This window comes from Cygnus atratus, chromosome 4 (assembly GCF_013377495.2).
Source record: "Cygnus atratus isolate AKBS03 ecotype Queensland, Australia chromosome 4, CAtr_DNAZoo_HiC_assembly, whole genome shotgun sequence".
NCBI lineage: Eukaryota > Metazoa > Chordata > Aves > Anseriformes > Anatidae > Cygnus > Cygnus atratus.
The window spans coordinates 6973977-6994775 of NC_066365.1; the positions used below are offsets into that span (position 1 = coordinate 6973977).

Here is a 20799-nt window from a genome sequence, read left to right on the forward strand (position 1 = left end):
AGGTGGAGGGAGGTGACTGTCCTCCTCTGCCCTGCCCTTGTGAGGCCCCACCTGGAGTGCTGCAGCCAGGTACAGGGCCTCCAGCACAAGGAGGATGTGCGGCTGTTCAAGCGGGTCCAGAGGAGGACCACAAAGATGATCAGAGGGCTGGAGCACCTCTCCTATGAATAAAGGCTGAGAGGGCTGGGGATGTTCAGCCTGAAGAAGAGAAGGCTCTGGGATGACCTCACTGTAGCTTTTCTGTACTTAAAGGGGGCTTATAGAAAGGATGGGAGCAACTCGTTGCTGAATCAGGTAATGACAGGACAAGGGGGAAAGGTTTTAAACTAAAAGAGGGGAAATATAGATTAGATGTTGGGAGGAAATTGTTTACTCTGAGGGTGGTGAGGAACTGGCACAGGTTGTCCAGAGAAGCTGTGGATGCCCTGGAAGTGTTCAAGGCCAGGCTGGATGGGGCTTTGGGCAACCTGGTCTGCTGGGAGGTGTCCATGCCCATGGCAGGAGGGGTTGAACTGAATGACCCTTGAGGTCCCTTCCAACCCAAACCGTTCTGCGATTGATTCTAAGAATTTCTTAGAGTGTCAGTCTTAGAAGTGACCAGTTGATGATGTTACTGTTCAGCAAACCTAGAGAAGTGCTCTTGATTTCTCAGCTATGTGTGGTGTGATTTTAAGTTTTTTGTGTGTGTGTGGAAAGGAACTAGAAGTCATTATAGGTGTTGGTACTTTTCTCTACGTGTGTATAGATAGATAAATAGATACAATCTGTAATCTATATAGGTTTTGTGTGAATGAAAACACAAATACAGGTGTATGAATGCATTATTTCTGTAGTCGTAATTCCTTCCTTTGTTACTAGACATGCGAGTGTTAAGAGCATAGGCAGTATGTCTTGATACCACTGTGGTATAGATTTTCTTTCTTCAATAGATTGTTATATTTTGCATTTAATAATGTTTTATTTAGAATAATTGTGTAGATTATTCTAAATATTTCACGTCCAGGTGCAGTCTGTCCACCTGATAGGTACTTCTGTGGATTGCAGATGGTGCAGGATAATAGAAGTTAAAAGCAGAGAAGTCACTCTAAGAGACATAATCACTGTAATTTTTGCAAATGTTTTAATATTGCAAAGCTGGAAGTATATCTTTATATAGAACCCTGCTGATTTTGAAAATGTAGGGGGAATTACTGGCTGTGGGATATCACTGTAATTTTTAAAGGTGCCTCCTTTTGTTACTCCATCCACTATAGTAACTGTTACTATGGTCATATCATATCCAGAGAAATGGGTTTGAGGTACTGGCTGTGTAATTCTTCACATACCTTTCTAAGGTCTTTCAACTCTATCTTCCAGTTAATGATATTGTGGATACTGTGTCATTTTTTTTAATGTCATTCGTGTGCACATTCAAAGCTAGAAGGGGTTTGTCTCTTCTCTAAACAAACCCCTTTGCAAAAGCCTTTGTTCTCTTACCTAGGAGAAAACTACAGCAAGCCTTGACAGAGATGGTATAAAGTGCTTGTGTTGTGCGTAAATAACAGACATCTGCAGGATCCACGGTAGAGGCTCAGCTGAGAGATGAGGCAAATATTGTGTTTTATGTGATGTGTTCACCTAGTCTAGTCTGGCTTGCATCAGGGTGTTAGAATGCAGCATTGTCGCAGGCATTTTGCTGCATTTATCAAACTTTTTCCTACCTTTTATCCTGCTTGTTTTCCCCCTACTTGTTCAGGCTGTGAATTTTTCTTTCTCCCGGAGTGTCTCTGATCTTCCTGCTGCTGCTGCTGCCTCTCTTGCGTCGTCGTGGGGCTGGAGATCTGCATAAAGCAACAGCCAGTGAATCCTCTTGCATTGTGCCTTATTGTTCCCCCTTGTTCGAGCTGTGAAGTATGCCTTTCATCTGTGGTCTTTATTATACACTTAATGCAAAGCCGTTTTTCAATGATAAAGATAGCTGCAGTCTTGGAAGGATGCTTCTTTAATTCACTAGTAGCAGGAACTAGCCCCTTGATATTTGAATAAAAGCACTAACAGCTGCATGTTCCACTTAAGTCAAAGTTGGTTTTTGTGACTCAAGATATGCAGAAATGAAGTAACGTGTCTAACAGAGTAGAACAGCACAGTGCTCTCTCTCAGAGGAGAAAAAAAAAACAAACAAAAAAAAACACAACAACAAAAAAACAGCTCGCACATTTGTGATTGTATGTGCTGGGTCACTTCTTGGTGCTAGGCTTTGAATAAGGCTTGCTGCATTGCTTTATGTCGGTAATAGTGTAATAGACCAGCTCTATTATTTAGATCAGTAGTATCAGCTATATATAATTTTGGATAAAAGTCCTGTTTCTTGCTAAGGTCATCTATTCAAAAAAATTCTGGTAAACCTTTAGCGGTAAGCTCATATCTTGGTAACGCAGCGAACGAATAATTTTGAGAGATTAAGAACCAGTGTAAATGTGTAGGCTAGTTTTATTGTTTGCCATCCATTGGTGAATGGATCTGTTGTTGTTATTTCCATGACAACATCATCTGTGGCTTCTCTGCTGGCTAATGATGATTACTTTCATGCATTAGCAGAAATATTACAGAAAACCTGACTTGAGAGCTTTGCTACAACCCTTGAGTCCTATTTGCTGCTTTTGTTTTTGCTGTTCCCTATGTGAAAAACATGTTCATTTTATATCTGTTCTAATGTTCATTATTAATAATAATTTTTATAGATGTGCACACACTGCAAACCTGCCCTGCTGCACCATCAACTTGCACAATTGTCCACCCCTTCTTCTCCTCCTCTCCCTCCCCCCAATTCATCCTGTAGCCATAGCTGCATCTCAAGTTAATTAAAGCTCATCAGTTTAAAGAGGAGTGAAACTTTCACTTCCAGGGAAGGTGCACTAGCACTCTATCTCTTCCTGGAGGAAAAGACAATTTCTTCAGCTTAAAGAAGCCGAAGAAACTTGAAAATTTACTGCTTGGTGGGGGTGGGAGCCGAAAAGACCCCAGTCAGCTACGGACTGGAGACAAGTTGTTTGTGCAGGAGAGGAGCGCTGCCCACCTTCCTGGCCCTAGAACAGATGAACCCATTTTTTCTCCAGCAACTCCTGAGCGTTAAATATGGGACAGGCTTTGGAGCAGACCGTGTAAGTTCAGCTTCTTCTCTGCATGGGGACTGCACCTGCCTAGGCTGCAGCAGCACGGTTCCTCTCTCCGCAGGTCCCTCTCTCTCTCATAGCTTTGCTGACTTGGTGAGCACATTGGGAGTTCCCTTCTGCGGTGCTGATCTCTCCTGGGGCATCCTTCACGTAGCCACGTGCCTGACGCACACCTGCGGGATGCAGAAGCGAGCACCCCGGTGCTGAGGTCTCTGGATGTAGTCATCGGCAAGTGAAGATTAAATTGCTTGTACATGACAGAGCTAGGAGTGAAGCACACATCTCTTCCTCTCTCATAGCCTAATAAAGCTTTTTCAAACTCGAAAGCTCTGCTTAAGAACAGGATGTTTCACTGAGTATCAGCAAAATGATAAGTTTAGACAGATTTATTTTTATCCAACATGTTTATTACATGGCGATTGAGATTTGAGGGGAGATACGGTTTACAAAAATATAAAAGCATCTTTAGGACAAAAAAGGAGGATTTGGCTTCAATATCCTTTTAAATACAGGACTAGAGGCTTATACCAAGGGCTTTGAAACTGTCTCTGTTTCTGCCACGTATGCCCAGATAAAACACTGCTGAACAACAGTTTAAAAAACAAAACAAAAAAAACACCCTTTTTTATTTACATCCTGCATGTGTTTTCCCAAGACTTTTTTTTTTAAACTAAAAGCAGCTTTTTACAGCAGTCCAGGTTAGCTGATGGAAATAAATGTGGATGCTGAGAGGTGCTACTTTGGAGACGATTCCAGGGGAAAATTTCTGTGTTGACACGCAGTGGTGTAACTGCCAGTAGAGCCAAGCCATGAAAACAGAACAAAAATACCAGGGCTGATTCATGGCCACATTACTTCAGATTAGTGCCAGCGTAACTCGATTTGGTTTGGTAAGTTTTATTTAGACATCTAGAGCAGGCTGAACCCTGTTTCAAAGCTCGCAGCATGATCTGCTAAGGCTGGATTAGAAAGACCATTTGTTTAATGGAATTACAGCGGCATAACACAGTGATGAATGGGGTCCATAATCTTTAGCACTGATCTATGTGAACTGCAGTAACATCACAAGAAAATTAGTTCTCAAGTATGTTGAAGGAAGAACAAGGAGTTGTTGGGAATTGGTTCATACAATATATTGGAATAGTTTCAATTCTTTTCGTCAGGAGTGAAAGGCACTATTGTTTACAGGGCCAGTGGAGGACTTGTGTACCCTTTCCATTCTTCTTGTACCCCTTCTGAAAATGCTGTGCCGAATTCCCTTAGTGAAGGTTCTCGTAGGTCTTGAATAGACTTTCAAGTGGGGGTATTAGTCTGAACTAGCAAGCAGTATCTCGGCTATCAGGCAAGACAGAACAAATTGTGTTGAGCGTGTGGTGAGTTGATTAAAGTTCAGTTCCAGGAGAAGCCAGTCATTTGAACTGTATTTGAGTATTCAAAGCATCAGCCAGTGTGAGTCCATGTAGATACACTTTTATGCTGATTTAAAATCTCTGTCAAAGGCAAAAAATGCTACTAAAGCAAAGCCATTTGGGACCGAATAAATAAATAATCCATCAACTGCAGTTTCCAACTACATTTTAAGGTTAATTTGGCTCTTGGTGCACTTAGGCCAGGCACGTATCTATGGTTGTAAGCCTTTACTCTTTATACAGTTTTTGGCCTTGTCTGACTGATGTGGAAAGTGATGTTGTAGATCTACTTTCTGCATTTCTCGTGACCAGCAAAATAATAAAACCATATTGCCATTTATGAATCAACATGATTTTTTTTATTTAGTTCACATGGAGTAGTTCAGACATTAATGTTATAATGTTTTTCATGTCCTGAAAGTGACTGGCTTAGGTAAGGTGTGCTGCTTTTTTTTCCTTTTATTCTTTTTTGTTTTTTCCCCTGAAGGTTTTGAGGAGAGGGGGCTGGATAAATCAAAATTTGAACGATTCAGACGTGCTACTTGAGGGTGGCACTGGTCAGCACTAGTGGCTTAGAGCCTGGAAGAAGCAGTCGGACTAACACCAAGATCTGTTAGTGTTCCTATCCCAGTGTCTTTGTTCTGTTGGCTGCAGGCTCTTTGGGCAATGTGTTGATTGCTAGATGCCAAAACATCCTAAATTTGAAATGTGACAACATAAAGGTACATTTTTTTTTTTAGGGGTTACTTTGCAAGGATAGCAGGAAGTTCTATTTCCTCCGCTTGGTAAATAGCTTCATGATTTTCATGTAACAGGGATAGGTGAGCTACTGTTTTGTGTTCCAGGAAGTGACTTTTGTAGTATGATGTTTAACCAAAGCAACTTCTGTAATAAAACATTTAACCATAAATGTTATAACTTCATCTTTCTGTCTAAGACCCTTTTTAACAACTTCATGGACTAATGTGAGATAATGCACAGTGGTCAGTGTTTGCGTGTTGAAATTTCCTTGTAGTTGAGTCTTGTCCTGATTGAACAACTTTGGAAAGGAAAAGATGTGTGCTTTTCTTCCCCTTTGCATGGCGCACAGCAGGCTTTCACCTGAACTAAGCTGATTTCTGGCCAGACTTGGTTATGGTACCTCATGGTGCCCCAAATCTGTGAGAGGGACCGAACTAAGATTTCGGTTTCTAGGTGAGGAATTGTCAGCAGTGCTTCTTCTATATGTGTTGCCAGATACGAGACTGAGATAGATTTATTAGTGTCTATGGACTGAAATGGGTTGAACAAGAAATTCAGAGCAAAACAGTTCCATAATCTGTGTTGATACCTGTAGGTTATTCAGGTCCAAGAATTTATATTTTTTTCCAATATATTTAAATAATTTCAGTTATTACCCACATGCAATTGCTTCTTAATTGCTTCCAATTGGGAACAATAGTTCAGTCTTACCATAGAAGAGAAGTTATCCATCACTCAAGTATCTTGGGGGATGGAGGAGTACGTCTGATTCCTTATCTGCGTCTTGGAAGATCTTTGGTATTTTCCATTGTTACAGGGCTTTTTTCCTCTGACTTTGTTTTCTCCAAATGAATTGTTCCTATAAAGGAATTTAAACTGTGGATAATGATTGTTCTCTGTTCCAAAAGCTAATAAAAACAAAGCTCAACAGTATGCAGTTGGAGGCCTATGGAAAAACTTGGGTGTAACACACAAAGTAGAAAAACAAACTTTGCTGATGAGGCCAGGAAGCTACAATCACATTTTCCAGTTTTAGCTGTATGTTTTGGTCCTAATTGGAAAGGTTTCCTGAAAAACTTAATTTTTCCTCTCTCTTTGACTTTGTAGTTGTTTTTTATCCATAAACTGTGGACAGGAGGGAACATTAAATGTCAAAAATATTCATGTATGATCTTGAACATAGGGAAAGGATGTATTTTTATAATATTTTACAGGAACACATGTTGTTTTGCGCTCAGTAAGACTGTTAGGATTTGTTTGTTTATTCCAACAGTTGGCCAAAAGATACTTCGGGAATGCTGTTGCTAAATAACCACACACCCTACAATTTTATATTTCAAACAAACCCAGTTCTTTGACTTTTGAAACGTTCCTTTAAGGCAGCTTTTAAAAAGTGTACCTCTTTCCCTTCCCCTTTCCAACGTGTGCTTTTTCCTAGGTTCCCAGGGTGTTCTGTGTGATGTGTATGTTGCCTGTAGATGTCTTTCTGTGCCTTTTTAGATTTTTTTCTTGAGAAAATTTTTTTTATTGCTGATTGATAATGATTGTGGAGGCAAGATTCAAGTTAGATTTGGCTTGTAATGATTCCAGTCTAAAAACTCCTTCGCTTCAACTAGCAGTAATGAAAATTTATATTTGTTACTGATATGAAGAGTGTTCAGAGCAGTTGGGATGGATACATGTCAATCACTTCATCAGACTAAAATCAAACAACCGAAGCAGTTTTCTGTGTTTATCCAGGTCTTGGTATGTTTTATTACTCTTGATTGGAGCTCTGAGTAAGAATAATGTTTCACTGCTCTAACCTCCTTAAAGAACCCCTATATCTGAATTCGTCTTTATGGCTCTTAAGGTTTCCCACATTGAATATAAATTATACCCAGTCCTGTACTGGTGGGTGGTTCTGTTTTGTTTTTAATGACTGTTTCTTTGTGGTGGCTTAAATTGGAATAGCTACTTATGGTTGTTCTTAAGTAAGATTTTTATGAGGAGTTTATGGAGGCATTGGTTATTTTGTCTTTATTCTTTTGAAGAATTGAAGACAAGGGTTGCTATGTACTTGGCTTATTGTTAGGTCTGGAAGAGGCCAATAATTTGATGAAAAGACCAGACCGATTCTTGAAATGGTGGAAAGGGGTAGCACTGTGACATTTAATCCTCTTGCCTGATAGCTATGAGAATGGGTAACTTTAATGGAAAGACTGACAGTAATTCAGATTTGAAGTTGCTGAAAATAATCTCTTAGCTGAGCCAAATAATTCAACAGAAATAACAGAATTTCAGCCCTGTTCTGTGGGTTCCAAGCTAATGGGGACTTCTGGCGTCCTTTCTGTCCACTGTGTCACAAATACGCTTGCAGAAGGGGCCATTTGTGCTTATTCAAATAACAGAGGTAGTTGAGACAAGATTATCCTGTCCAAAATGTAGCCTCATCATTGAGAGGTGACAAAACAGTACAGTCCCTGCTTTGCGGCCGGTGGCATGCGACTTTCTCCTGTAAAGTAGCAAGGGTTAGGTGTTATGGGGGGAGAATCGGTCATTCCTTTGCAAGCTTGAGGGTCATATCCTGCAGAAGTGCTTTGTGTGAAGGATTGTCTTCCTATATGTATCACAGAGCTATGCTGCATGAGGACTGCTTGTGGTGTGCTCGGGCAGATTGGCTTAAGTAAGGCAACGCAAGTGAGGGGTGAGGAGGTGATGTGTACTGGCTAGAGATGGATGGAGGAGCTTGCACTGCCCCTGTTCGTGTGGCTAGGGATTCCAGTTCATCCTGTTTACAGGATGTGCCACGTGGCCTTCTGGCTCCTGAGCTCACATGTAGCTTCCAAACTCAAGGTGAAAAGTTGCCCAAGTAGTGGAAGTGAAGGAACTGCCAGCGATTTATTTCAGGGATCAATCTTCTGCAAAAGTGCCATTATTCCAAGTGAAACTGATAATTTAATTCAGAAAAGCAGGTAGAGAAAGTGCACAACTCAGCATTTTAATTAGGTGGCCACTTTGAGAGCTTTAGCATCTGGAAACAACTTGGCGCTAGGTTGAGGGCGCTGCGTGATGGACTTAGGCCTTCCTTTTACAAACACCTTCCCAGCACAGCCTCTATCCAGAGCTAGGCAAGCTGGTCGGGGGCACTCCCATTGTTGCTGTTGTGTTCTCTAGTTGTGATTGAAATGTCAAAAGGTATTAAAAATAGTGAGCTAACTCCTCAGAGCTGTAATACTTGATGAAGTGTCTTGGCTAGTTATTTCTTTTTTTTAATTTTTTTTTCTGAGCCTACAGATATTGAGAAATGCTGCTAGCACAACTCATCTCTGTCTGTTTTGTGCAGCAACTTCCATGCCAACTCGTAGTACCTTTTGGTGATGATATAAATGACTAAAATTGGTTAACCTCTTCAACAACAATAAAGCAACCCTGCTGTGGTGGGTTTTGTACATGTGTTATGTTAAAAGGACTATGAGTTGACTATTTTTAACACAACTGACTGCTCACTCTATTGGTAGTGGTTAATTTTGGGCTGCAGGTATTATCGCCTCTTCTCAAGTGCCCCACTTTCCATGCTGCCAAATGAGACAGCTGTTTAATGTATCTGTCGAAGGAACTCTATTCTTTCTATTTTTCTCGTAAGTCCAGTATATGTGGGCTTGACTGGGGAATGACCCTTCTGTCTGCTTCCTGATTTGGTTTGCAGATGCTGTTACTCTGAGGTGACTTCATGTAGCAGCACCTTCTTTTTGATGGACTGTTTCTTGATAGGTTATTGACTAGCTCGCCCCTGGTAACAGGCAGCTTTCTGTGAAGTAGCATGCCTTGTTCTCTGGGAGATTGATCTAATTACATCTTTAAACAAATACATCTGTGCCGAGCACTTCCAACTATGCTGCAAGAACTTCTTGGCCATGGGAAAATTGATGCTAAATTTCTGTAGATAATTTGTAATCCTCATAGTTTATTTTATACTGTAGATACGTTTTCCAGACTTCAGTTTTTGCTGTTTTCACCGTATTGGCAATTATTTAGTTTAGTCAAACTGTTTTTGTGAAAATCTGATGAACGTGTTTAATAAAATAAATAAAGAAGTAGTCCTCAGGTACATAATGTCTTAAAACGGCACATTAGAGTTTGATCTTTTAGAGGTGTGTTGCTAATTCCAGTGATGTTTCAGAGTCAGTAATAGCTTCAAGGTAGGGTTTGCATCAGCTATGCCTAGCCTTAATGAAACTAGCTATTGTAAGGTGAAACCCGAGAGTTCTTCAAAAATAGCAGAATGAGTTCCACTTGTAGTTCCACTGAGAAAATTTTATTCTGAGTTGAGTTTTTCACTCTCATACGAATATTTGGATTTTTACCAGTTAATGACATTTTTACTCTCAACTCAAATGGACAAAAAAAAAAAAAAAGAAAACAAGAACTTGCATATGTTAAAAGTGCTATTGTACAAAATTTTATATTTAAAGAAATGATGTCTTCGAAGTAACTCACTCTCCTGTCTATTGCTCTTTAAAATACCTGCTAGGAAAATGTGCAGGTTAAGAGAAGATCACAGTGATGTGCTTGGATTGAATGGCTAATCTGTCACTGGATAACTTGTATGTGGAGACAAAAACATCTTCCATCTATATGCTGCCTGAGGAAATCTGTGGAAAGGGATGTTTGTCATGTGGCAATTGTACGCGCTTTCTATACGTGTCAGCATTAAGAGAGATTTTGGCAGTGCTTTTTTCCCCTCTCCCTGCTTTGGTGAGCTCTGTGCTGCCTGGGAGGCTTTGCTCTGTTCTTCTAGCAGCTATCAGTGACAGTGATTCATTCTCTAGCTCCTATCTGTCACCTGAAGTAAATCATGGAAAAAAATATTTACTTCATTCTTTCCCTTTTGGTTCATAGAAACCTTGTAAGCCAGAAATTCACAGGTAAATGTATAAGAACATAGACAATCAGATCACAAAATGTTAAAAGTAGGTCAAAAGGTGATCCGTCTGCTGCTTTATGTATTGGCCAGCATGACCATGCACAGTGTATGTGAAATGGGGGTAGACTTTCAAAGTCAGCCTGAAAAAAGTATTTAGGTAGCTATTAAAAATGTTACTGTCCTTTGAAAACACGGTTTTGTTGGAGTTTCTGAGGTGGCAGGGAGAAATTGCATGTATCTGGGTCCAAAGATTATGAATAAGTAGATGGGAGTGGGGTGGGGAAAGCTGCAGCGACCCTTTTGTGAGCTTTTCTTCTGCATGTGGAGGAAGCATCGACCTGTTCACGAACCCGTGCTGTCACCACTGCTGCTGTGCCAATGTTTCTTGAAGTGCAGAATTGCAAATTGCCATCAAACAAAGGCAATATATTGTAATACTGAGATGATGGTAGGCACCGGTGTGTTTCCCCTACAAATGAAGAAGAAAGCATTTACTTATTTCCCCTAGAAATCCGTCATGCTCTAGACATAGTTACAAATAGACATATGGCATTAGTTGTATGAAATTACAGGACAAGTTTGTTACAGAGGGGAGATAAAATGCAAGGAACTTGGATATTGATGAAAGATAGTTTTTCTTACGGGCAGCCTCCTCTGAGAGTATTAATATAGTGTACAGCTTCATTTTGAAATGAATAATATATAAACAAAATAATGCATTCTTTGTCGCATGCTTGTATTTTATTTATGTGTGTGCACATGTTCAACACTAATTAAGCACAGCTCTTTATGGTTTATTTATTTGTTCTGGAGAGGCTGCTTAATATTTGAGAGAAGCAGTAACAATGTGTCTGACCTTTACCGTGGCTGTGTTATCAGTAAGATGGGTTCTGCAGGAGTCTGCAAGAACAGGAAAATAGCAGGTTGATCTTTTTCTCCATTTGCTGGAACACGTTCAAGAGACCTGAAAGCACAAGAAAAACAACTGCCACCACCACCAAAAAAACAGTGAGTGGCTCAACAGTTTTCTTGTGTTTTCAGGTCTTGGGAGGATGCTACTGACACGGTGAGGTAAAGGGTGGTTAAAAATCTGTTTCATTGCTTTTTGCTATGGTCTGTGTTTTATTACCACATCCTGGTGATAGTATTTCATATGGTGAGCAGTTTTTCTTGTTTAATGCCAATACCAGGAAACAAATGGTATGCCTTTAAAAGGTTTCAAACAACTATAAATGGAGTTAGCGACCAGGCCTTATATTTTCCAGAGTATGGATAGCGTGCATGACTTCTTTGTCTAGTGTTCTTGTGGGATTTGTCATCAAACTTCTTCAAAACGTATTTGCTATATGCACACATGTTTTATGGCCTCTCCCTTTTCTTCATCTGAGGTTGCATCCCCATCTTTGTGCAGCAGAGACCCCAACTCTTGTTACAGAAGCACCCACCGGGGCAGTGCCAGCAGCCCTAAGCAGCCATCACCTCCTTGGGCTCTTCTCCAGGGCTCCTCCAGCAAAGCCTTCGCCAGCCACCCAGTCCTGGCTCTGCTCTCCCCAGCCTCTGCCTCCAGCATTTTCCCTCCCAGGGTTTTTTCCTGCTAACACAGAGGCTGCTGCAGTATTTGTCCTCACCTCTAGATAATCAGAGTATCTAGCAGAGAATTATTCAAGTACCAGAAGATTTTGCTTCACAAAGAGATCAAAACTTAGGTCATTTTTTTGTAAAGAGGGGAAAAAAGGTTGCAACTGATTCTCTCTCTTTTTTTTTTTTTTTTTTTTTTTGGTCTTAGCTACATACTCTTCCCTATTGTGCATGCTGTGTGCACAGTTGCTGTCTGGTTAGGCTCTCAGTTTTATTTCTGACAAATACTAAACCACTGGGAGAGACATAGTTATTTGTTGCTTGCACTAATATCATAGGTTTAAGGAAAAGCAGAAAAAGCAAGCAGGTATGGAGAAGCTGATAGATGCCTGTGTATTTGGATGGTAATGCTGTATAAAGCAATGTAAACTAAATGTTTGTTATATTTATAAGAGGACTGTGATTGATCCTGGCATTTGTTGGCGATTCCAGTAATGAACTCTGTTTAACTGATTTCCACGTGAACATGACCATTTCTTATGTTGTTCTGTGGAAGCGCTGTGTATGTGTATATACAAAATTAATATTCTCATAATGGAAGATGCAATTTGTGCTCTATTCAGTCGCTCATGTTTGTGCTAATTAATCATTAATCATCCGCTGTTGGAACAGTATCTTTTTTCCTTTAATTAGCCACTGGTACATGTTTGTTAGAAATCTGTCTGCAGAGCTTTTCCAGTGCTGCAGTGTGGGCCATATTTTTCTGTTAATCAGTAGGTAACATCTTATAGCTTGCTTTGTTTGTGTGCTTGCTTGCTTGTTTGTTTTGCTCTCTGTCTTTATAAATGTAAAAATCTCCTCGTGGCATGCATTTGTGTATGGCAGTTACCTCCAAGAAGCAATATGCTGCATAGGTTTTTATACCGTGATCCCTTAGGGGAAGAAGAGAGGCTGCTGTCTTGCCAAGGAATGCAAGCTAATGGTAGCACTTCTTCCAGCCACGTGGACTGGAGATAAGCAACAACTTTCTCCTCTCCTTCCCCCATTCAGGAAGGATGAAGGATTATTATAACTAGCTGGCCTTTTATTTAAGTTCTTCTCCAGCAGGACGATTAAGACGTGGAGAACTGCTGAGTTCTCCCTCACCTTCATTTATCTCACAATGATTTGTTTTTTTTTTCTGCGTTATATAACAAATTGTTCATAGCTTGTGTAGATCGTTGACTTGCTTTTGAGGAATTGAGGCCTACAGTGGATATACCTGAAAGAGACACAAAGCACAAAACCTCCTGATTTTTGTGAGTGTCGTGGGCTACGCCTAACCACAGTAGTTGCAAAAAGTAAAATGAGGTTTTGGTCTTTACCAGTTTAATTATAGAAGTAGCAGTCAAAGCATGAACTAATTTAAAGCAGTTTAGGAGTTCTTGTAGATTGCGTGAGAAAACTGTAATGGATCTGGGGAAGGCCCTTCTGAAACCAAGGGCTGCGTTTCAACTTCATTGTTCGCTGCACACATGAATCCAGGTGGGGTCTGGGGCTTGACAGCACTTCACCTCTTCCCAATTTTGTTCCCTTTTCAGTCTGTTCTCCAGTTTCAGTGAATTTCATAAACCGGTATTCATTAGTCCACACCAGAGTATTTCAGTGCATGGACTACTGGAGTCAGGGCAGCAAAAAGTTGAGACAAAAAAAGAAAGTGTTTTCTGAAGACATATGTGTTTCAAGTATCAGTAGAAAACAACTGCACAAAATGAAATTGTTTATTATCTGCTCCGCTACTTCTGGTAGAAGTTCGTGGGTCCAGGCTTTAAACGATGTGTGTGATCTGTGGGCTGCTTCCAACGCACAGGGATCGTGAAATGTGAAGAAAATTGAAACCAACAGACATACTGGTCTGCTGTGTTTCATTTCTCACAGCAGAGCTCCCAGGAAGAGGCTCAGCAGGGGACAAAGGCCCTTGGCAGGGCCCAGGTTGCTCAGGGGATGCAGGGCCGAGGTCAGCCCTGCAGCTGCCTCTTCCCTCTCAGAGCTCCCCTATAATCTGACTGTCCTGCAGCTGTGGCAGGGAGCAGTGTAATTACCCTGCAGCAGGCAGCGCCTAATGCTGCTCTGACTGAACCGTGAGGGAAAGGGGGTTAAGCTGGGATAATGCTCCAGCCTCATCCTGGCAGCCGACAGCATCACCTCAGAGCCTTCTTGCTCCAGCTGGCTTCGGGAGAGGGAAGGCGTGAGCGTCTGAAGTTTGCTCTAAGCCTGAGCCCTTACGTGATGGCAGTGCGCAGATTGCTAGTCATTGCTGTGTTGCTAGGGCAACCAGCTGATTTATTAATTTATTTAAAACTCCAGACCGATGCAGCTTTTGCTAGAGTGGTCCGCTTTGCGTGCAGGTGTGCTTTGGTGGTGGTGGAATGTGTCTTGTATAACTGGAGAAGACATCTTCTACCTCCTCCCAAGTCATTAGAGAGAGGACTGTCTTGGAGTTCAGCATTTTAATTGGAGTGTATCTGTGCATGTCTGTGCACAGAAATTAAATATCACACTGGTTTGTGTATTCATGTTGATGCTTTGCAGTGCTACCGAGCACTGGAAGCTCCACTCCCTTCTTTCCCTGAAATTCCCATGCCTTTTTTTGTTTTGTTTGCACATATCTATCTGTAAATGTGGCATAAGTCTTCCTTTCAATTTTGTTATAAACACAAAATAGTTGTTCTCGTATGCGTGGATAACTCTGCCTGCAGAATACGTATGCTTCAGTGATATCTTCATTTATGTACACTTTAACCCACAAGATATAAGAGGCAGTAGGAAATTCATTCCAGTACTGTTCAGCAGCAGAGATGACTTTTTGAAATGTGTCATGATTAGTAATAGAGGCTTGACTGTAAAAACTGATGAGACTTTTTTTTCTTCATGCAGCTGTCCCGTTTCCTCCAAGTCACCGGCTCACAGCTAAGGAAGTGTTTGATAATGATGGAAAACCCCGTGTGGATATCTTAAAGGCACACCTTATGAAAGAAGGGAGACTGGAAGAAAGCGTTGCTTTGAGAATAATAACAGAGGGAGCTTCAATTCTTCGTCAGGAAAAAAATTTGCTGGACATAGATGCACCAGTCACAGGTTAGTATGGAGTTTTTTTTATGATGATGGAGGTGATGGTTGTTGTTTTGGGACATGTTAAATAATACATTAGTGGATGCAGCTTCCTAAGGAGCTGAAAGGAAGCTTGAAAATAACTTACTCTCTTCAATTCTTTATGCTCTCTTCATTTCTTACCACTAAGTTAATGGAGGCCATCAAGCAGCTTGTAAGAGAGGAAATGATCATATCTCCTGAACTCCCAATGTTTCTAAATCAGACAATGTTTTTAGCCTATATGAGATGATTAGAAGAACTTTCTTAAACTTGAAAAAGGTGTCTGGCCTTTTGTACCAGGAATTAATCCAAAAATGTTATAGATGTCCTTTACCATAGTAGCACTATTCAGACATACACAGTTTGGCTCTGAAGGAACGATGGTGGTACAGTAAATGGAAATTTTAATTAAAAGTTGAGGAAAATAATGAGTACAGCAAAAAGGAAAAAAATTAACAGAATCCCAGTTTGTGTTGCCTGGGGAATTAATGAATTGTGCTGGCTGCAGAACCCATTCTGCCCTTGACTATCAAATACTACCACCCACTCATTAATCCTCAGGAAATGCCTTATATTTTGAATTTCCTTCTCTAATTGTCTCCTGCCTCGACTACATTCTGAACGTATGAAAGCATTTGCTTGCTCTAATGTGCCTCCTCCCCTGTTTTGTTGCTGTTATCAGATATTAATACATTTTTGGCATGAGATCTATCTGTGGCATAAAAAGTTAGTTGTGGGGCAAAAGATAACTAATTTTAGTCAGATTAAACTGTGAAACCAAACCATGAACTTGATTTAAAAAGGCAAGTCTTTTTGTCACTTCTTTTGTTCCTGGGGAGGCCCCCCTCACCTCCCCAAGCAAATGAACAAAAAATCAAAGCAATATTTTCTTCTATTCTTTCTAACCTAGAAGGGTTACCAGTATTTATTGTCTTGTACTGGTAGCATTCACAAAAAAATACATAGAAATAGCCTTCATTTTCAGGAAAACTTTTCTTCTCACCAAAGAGCGTAGTGTCTGGACTAGAATGATGCAGAAGTTATTAAAGCCTGTAATTTTTAAAATGACATCCAAATAAGGGATTCTGGGCTGACCTGGAGAGGTAATGTATATCATCTCTTATGTAATAATTAGCTTGTCACGCTGCCTTACAATTCTGATGGAAAAGATGTCAATCATATTGCAGCTCAAGGATGAATAAAGGGAATAGGACGAATAAAAGGATCCCCTGAGTAGACTGAGAATAGTGTTCAACAGACATTTTCTTTGAGGGGAGAATACAGGCTGTTCAGGATGTTAAATGGAAGAAGTTGTGGAGAGGCAGTACCATTGTCCGTAACTGAGTGGCAGACGTGCAGAAATTCTGCCTGCTGTTCTGTGGAATATTTAATCTACTGAGAGACAGACTGTGGGATAGGTCTGCTGTGTCCTGACTCATTTCCATAAGTCCATACTTAAAAACAAACAAAAAAAGAACATTAATTTTATTGCTTCTTAAATGCTTTTGAAGGTGTGTGGCTTGTTTTGAATTGTATTTTGGCGATTAATCTCCTGAAGGTTACCCGATTGTATATCACTGGTATAATTTAAGTCTTTGATTCTTTTTTCAGTTTAGCCTACGTCTTGCTTTTGAAATTATTCTTATGTGATGATTGTGGTACTGCAGCATTCTTCAGGGTAGCTGATAGGTATTCTCTTTTAAGCTAGCGTAGGAAGGCTGGACTCCTAATGCTTGTTAGTGGGGTAGCTGAGAAGTGCTAATGTTCTGTATGAACAAACTTGAAAGCTGGAGTTGTGAAAGTGATCATCAAAAGAAGAAAAAAATATGAAGGGAGGTTGGCAAAGCTTGTGAGACATTGCAGGCCTGACAATTTGCTTTGTATGAGTAGTATGACAGCAGATGACTGGATAATGAGAATATCAGTTGACCGATGGTGTGGTGGAAGTGCAAGGTATACAGGCAATCAAGAAATAACTATGGAATGGAGGAAGGCTTTTTTCAAGCATACAGAAAAATAAAATCACTGAAATAGTGGAGAAGAGAATAAATTTATAGATTTTAGACATGGCAGGCAGTCTTGTTGAAGAGTGTCAGTCATTAATCATTAATATGAGATCCTTTGTGGGAGAAGCATTCATCTCTTAGAAACATATCCCTGTAGTTGGTGGTTGAGATGATGATCATCAAAAAGGGAAGGAGGAGAGAGAAAACTAACTCTTGAAATAAGAGCATTGTGGATTAGTGCGATCTGATACTTGTTAAAAAACATGAAAAGTTTATTTTTCTTGAAGCCTTTTGCAGCTACCCCTTAGCTTGAAATGTCTCTTTTTGTTCATTTTGAGGGGCGAGATAATTTTCCTTAGAAAAAAATATCATAGTTCTGCTTATAAGAAGTAATGTGAGATAGAGGGTACATAGAAGACCCTGATTAGAGGGAGAAGATGATTTGTATAATTAGGGGATGGGGCAGAGGCTCTGAGAAGAGTCTTAATGTGGAATGCATAATCCATTATTTTGTATCTGTGTAAAATTTATTCTGATTCTGTGGTGAGCTGGAAGTACCAATATGATTGTCATTTTGAGTTAATATATTTTATTTTCAAATTTGTCAGAGCTTTCCAAATTCTCCTGATTAATTCATTTGAGACTTTAGCTCAAATTCCTACAGTTTGCTACATGCAAACCTATGCATGTATTTATGTTACAGCTCTGGCTTATAATCAAGGTGAAGTATCCTGCAGTTGTTCCTCAGGGCTGCTGTTTGCTGGTATGAGTCTAAGAGACTCCCAAGTCCATGCTTTCAGGGATCTCTTTTTACGTCTGGAAAGCATTTAGGCAACTTTGTTTTGACTTTTGAAGGTGAGTTTGGAAGGATGGAGAGAATTGCATCAAAATAATAAAAGCTATGTAGAGGGGAAGGCTGAAAGTAGGTATTAAAAATGGTCCCAAGAACTGCTCAGAAGACAGCAGGAAAATGGTTGAGACTGGCCACTTGTCTTGGCCGAGAACATGATGGAGGTGGAAAGCTTGGGAGATGAGGAGAATGAGGAGCCAAGAGCGCTGAGGCAGCAGGCGATGGCTGGTGGCTGTGCAGGTCAAGCAGGAGATTGACGGGGTACTGGGGTAGCTGGGCAAGGCACCTGGGCTGGGAGGCGGAGGGGGCACATGGTGGTGTGGGCCTGGCTGCAGTGGCAGCTGCCTGTGGGAGGAGCAGTTACCAGCACAGACCTGTCTCATGTGCTCATGGCAGCAGTGGTGGGCTCCACAAGGGTTGTGGGGACTTCTAGGTCCCTAGCCTGGGGAAGAAGTGAGCCAGGCACCCTGGGCTACCAGGATGCTGTCTGGTTGCCTGCAGCACCTTGGAAGTAAGTATCCCTGCCAGCCTTCATCCCCAGGGGAATGGGCAGCCAGCAAGGGAACAGGGATGCTGCCACCTTCCATGGCTTTGAATTGTTTCTGACACCATCTTCTCTTGGAGGCATGTGGTCTTTTTCTTAAGCTCATGGGTTCGATGAGGTTAATGTACCACTAGCCTACAGCTGTTCAGTGTTCAGATGAAAGATGTCTGTATAGCAGCCTTAGAATTCCCCATCCTATATTATGTACTTAGCAATATAATGGCTTGTGGTGAAATTAGCTCCTTTTTAATTGGTTCTTTCAAAAGGCTAAGGAAGCACAACTCTGAACCTCCCTGATGGCAATATTACTGGAGTGACACCGCAGAACACTTGGGAATGCCAGATTTAGGATTGCCTGAATAGTTTTATATGGCCTTATTATATGCGTTTCATTGAATGCTCTTACCTGCATGCTGAGCACTTGCCTCTTTGACTTCAGTGCACAGGTGTATGTGTCGACTTCTGTGGCATTATCTATAAAATGGTAATTTTGGGGAGTTTTGAATGTGTTCAGTCAGGAAAAAAAAATGTAGGTAGAGGCTTTGATGGGAGTGTTGTCTTGCTTAGTCCCAAGCTGTAAAACAGACCCCTTGGCTTGCTTGTGTTGCAAAGACAGTAAGTCATGCATGTCTTTTTGAAGTGATGAGATACTGTTATGCTGAGTGGTGTTGAACGGATGCGAGCAAGTTGACCATACTGTCTTCAGACCAGGGTTTATAAAAGTTTTGTAACTAAAGCATACTTCATGCAAGTGAAGAGACCACAACTTGGAAATTGGTCACTGTCAATGGTTTATTCTGTCCACTGCGTTGAAAAAAGTGGAAAGTGACAATATGATGAAGGAATTTGTAGCATATGCAAGAGAGGTTGTACTTGAAACCTTAATTTTGTCACATCCTACATATGGAGGGTTTTTTTCTCCTCATCATATTTGTAGTGTTCTCTTTAATTACTAGGTGTATGATTTATTGTCATTAGTGGGCCTCAATTCAGAGGTTCTTTTCAGAGCAACAAAACCTTTTGAAACGTTATATATTGTTGTTTTCCTACATCTGCAAAAATCTCTACAAAAGGTTAAATAGTGTTATTCCATCCCCTCCAGATTAATAAAATAGAAGTGGTGAACGGTCATATTGCAGAATTTTATTTCAACAGTAAAGTAACTGATGGCAACAGCCAATTCTAACTTTAAAGCTGGATCTAATTTTGAAATCGGCCCAGTTTTGAGTCTAGTGTGTTGCACTTGATGACCTTCCAACCTTAACATTTCTGTGATTCAAATTTATACCTTCTTAAACGACATCAACTCCAGAGTAGACCTAGAACTTGAGTGGTTTGTCTAATATATTTCATTGTGCATCTTTTACCTTTTGAGTTATGTTTCTTGAAGACGTTGTTAGTTTTACAGATACTGAAAGGAAATACCATGATATCTTTTGTATATATGATAGCACAAGTGAATAAATTTGTAAGAGATTTGTGTTGGGGTTTTTAAGGTAAGTCTGTTTTTCCTGTTTATCTATTTTAAAAGAAATTATCATGTACTCCGTTTATTCCTGTAACATGTGGCATCTCTCATTGTATACTCAGTGTATGTACCTTTTGGTTAGTCTCTGCCCATCATTACTATGAAAAGTTTCCTCTAGTGAACTAAGAACACAAAAATCGAAGTCATACGCATCTTTATAAACCTGTGCATTTTTGCATATGGTGCTTACATGTAATACACCCACATTACACAGGCAGCTAGCTGCCTGTGTATAGATATTCTCAATTCTGTTTGCCTGGGTACCATCACCAGCAGTAGCAATGACAGCAGTTTCTGGCATGGTGACAGTAGCCAGGCCACGTGCAGGCATGGCGTGGAGCTAGCATCTATCAGTCTCTCATTTAGAAGAACAGGAAAATAGAATCAGAGCATATATTTGTTTTACCTAAACTTCCACGTCCTTTGTTGAGAATGCACTTACTGTGTGCTATCCTGTGTGCAAAGCTTTCTGAAATGGTTGGTTCCTTGGCTGCGTTGTTTGCCTCTACAAGTGCTAGTTTTTGGAGTTTGCATGTTTATAGATGTTGTAGACACACAGAAAACACTGTTGCTTGTAGAGCCTTCCTTGTTATTTGCATTGCATAATTTAAGGTCGGTAAATACACATTTCCAATAGGTATATAAGGGTGTTAAAGGATAACGCACCCACTTGCAGTTTCATTGTACTGTCTTTGGGAGAGGGCACAGAATTTCATTGGGTTGGTTGAATATCAGAATGGTACAGAAATATAACTTAAATACTTGTTTTGCTTGCTATGTTTGTATTGTACTGAGGACACAGAGTTTCAGCAATTTGAATGAGAAACTGATTGGCTGGGGGGAGGCTGTAGGCATCTGAGAATGGCCTGTGTGGGAACAACCGCAGCAGCTCTGGTGACCGTCAGAATCATTTGTTGGATTGTAGGCTCATAAAAACTATAGAGGGAAAGCCC

General features: G+C 40.6%; 1 protein-coding gene across 1 annotated transcript in view; it reads left to right on the forward strand.

Moving 5' to 3' along the window:
- Window positions 1-20799, forward strand: part of PPP3CA (protein phosphatase 3 catalytic subunit alpha) — a 198460-nt gene that overhangs the window by 67184 nt on the left and 110477 nt on the right. Inside the window, exon 2 of the mRNA XM_035540680.1 lies at window positions 14703-14903. Coding sequence (XP_035396573.1) covers window positions 14703-14903 — 201 coding nt within the window. The remainder of the gene's footprint in view (window positions 1-14702; window positions 14904-20799) is intronic.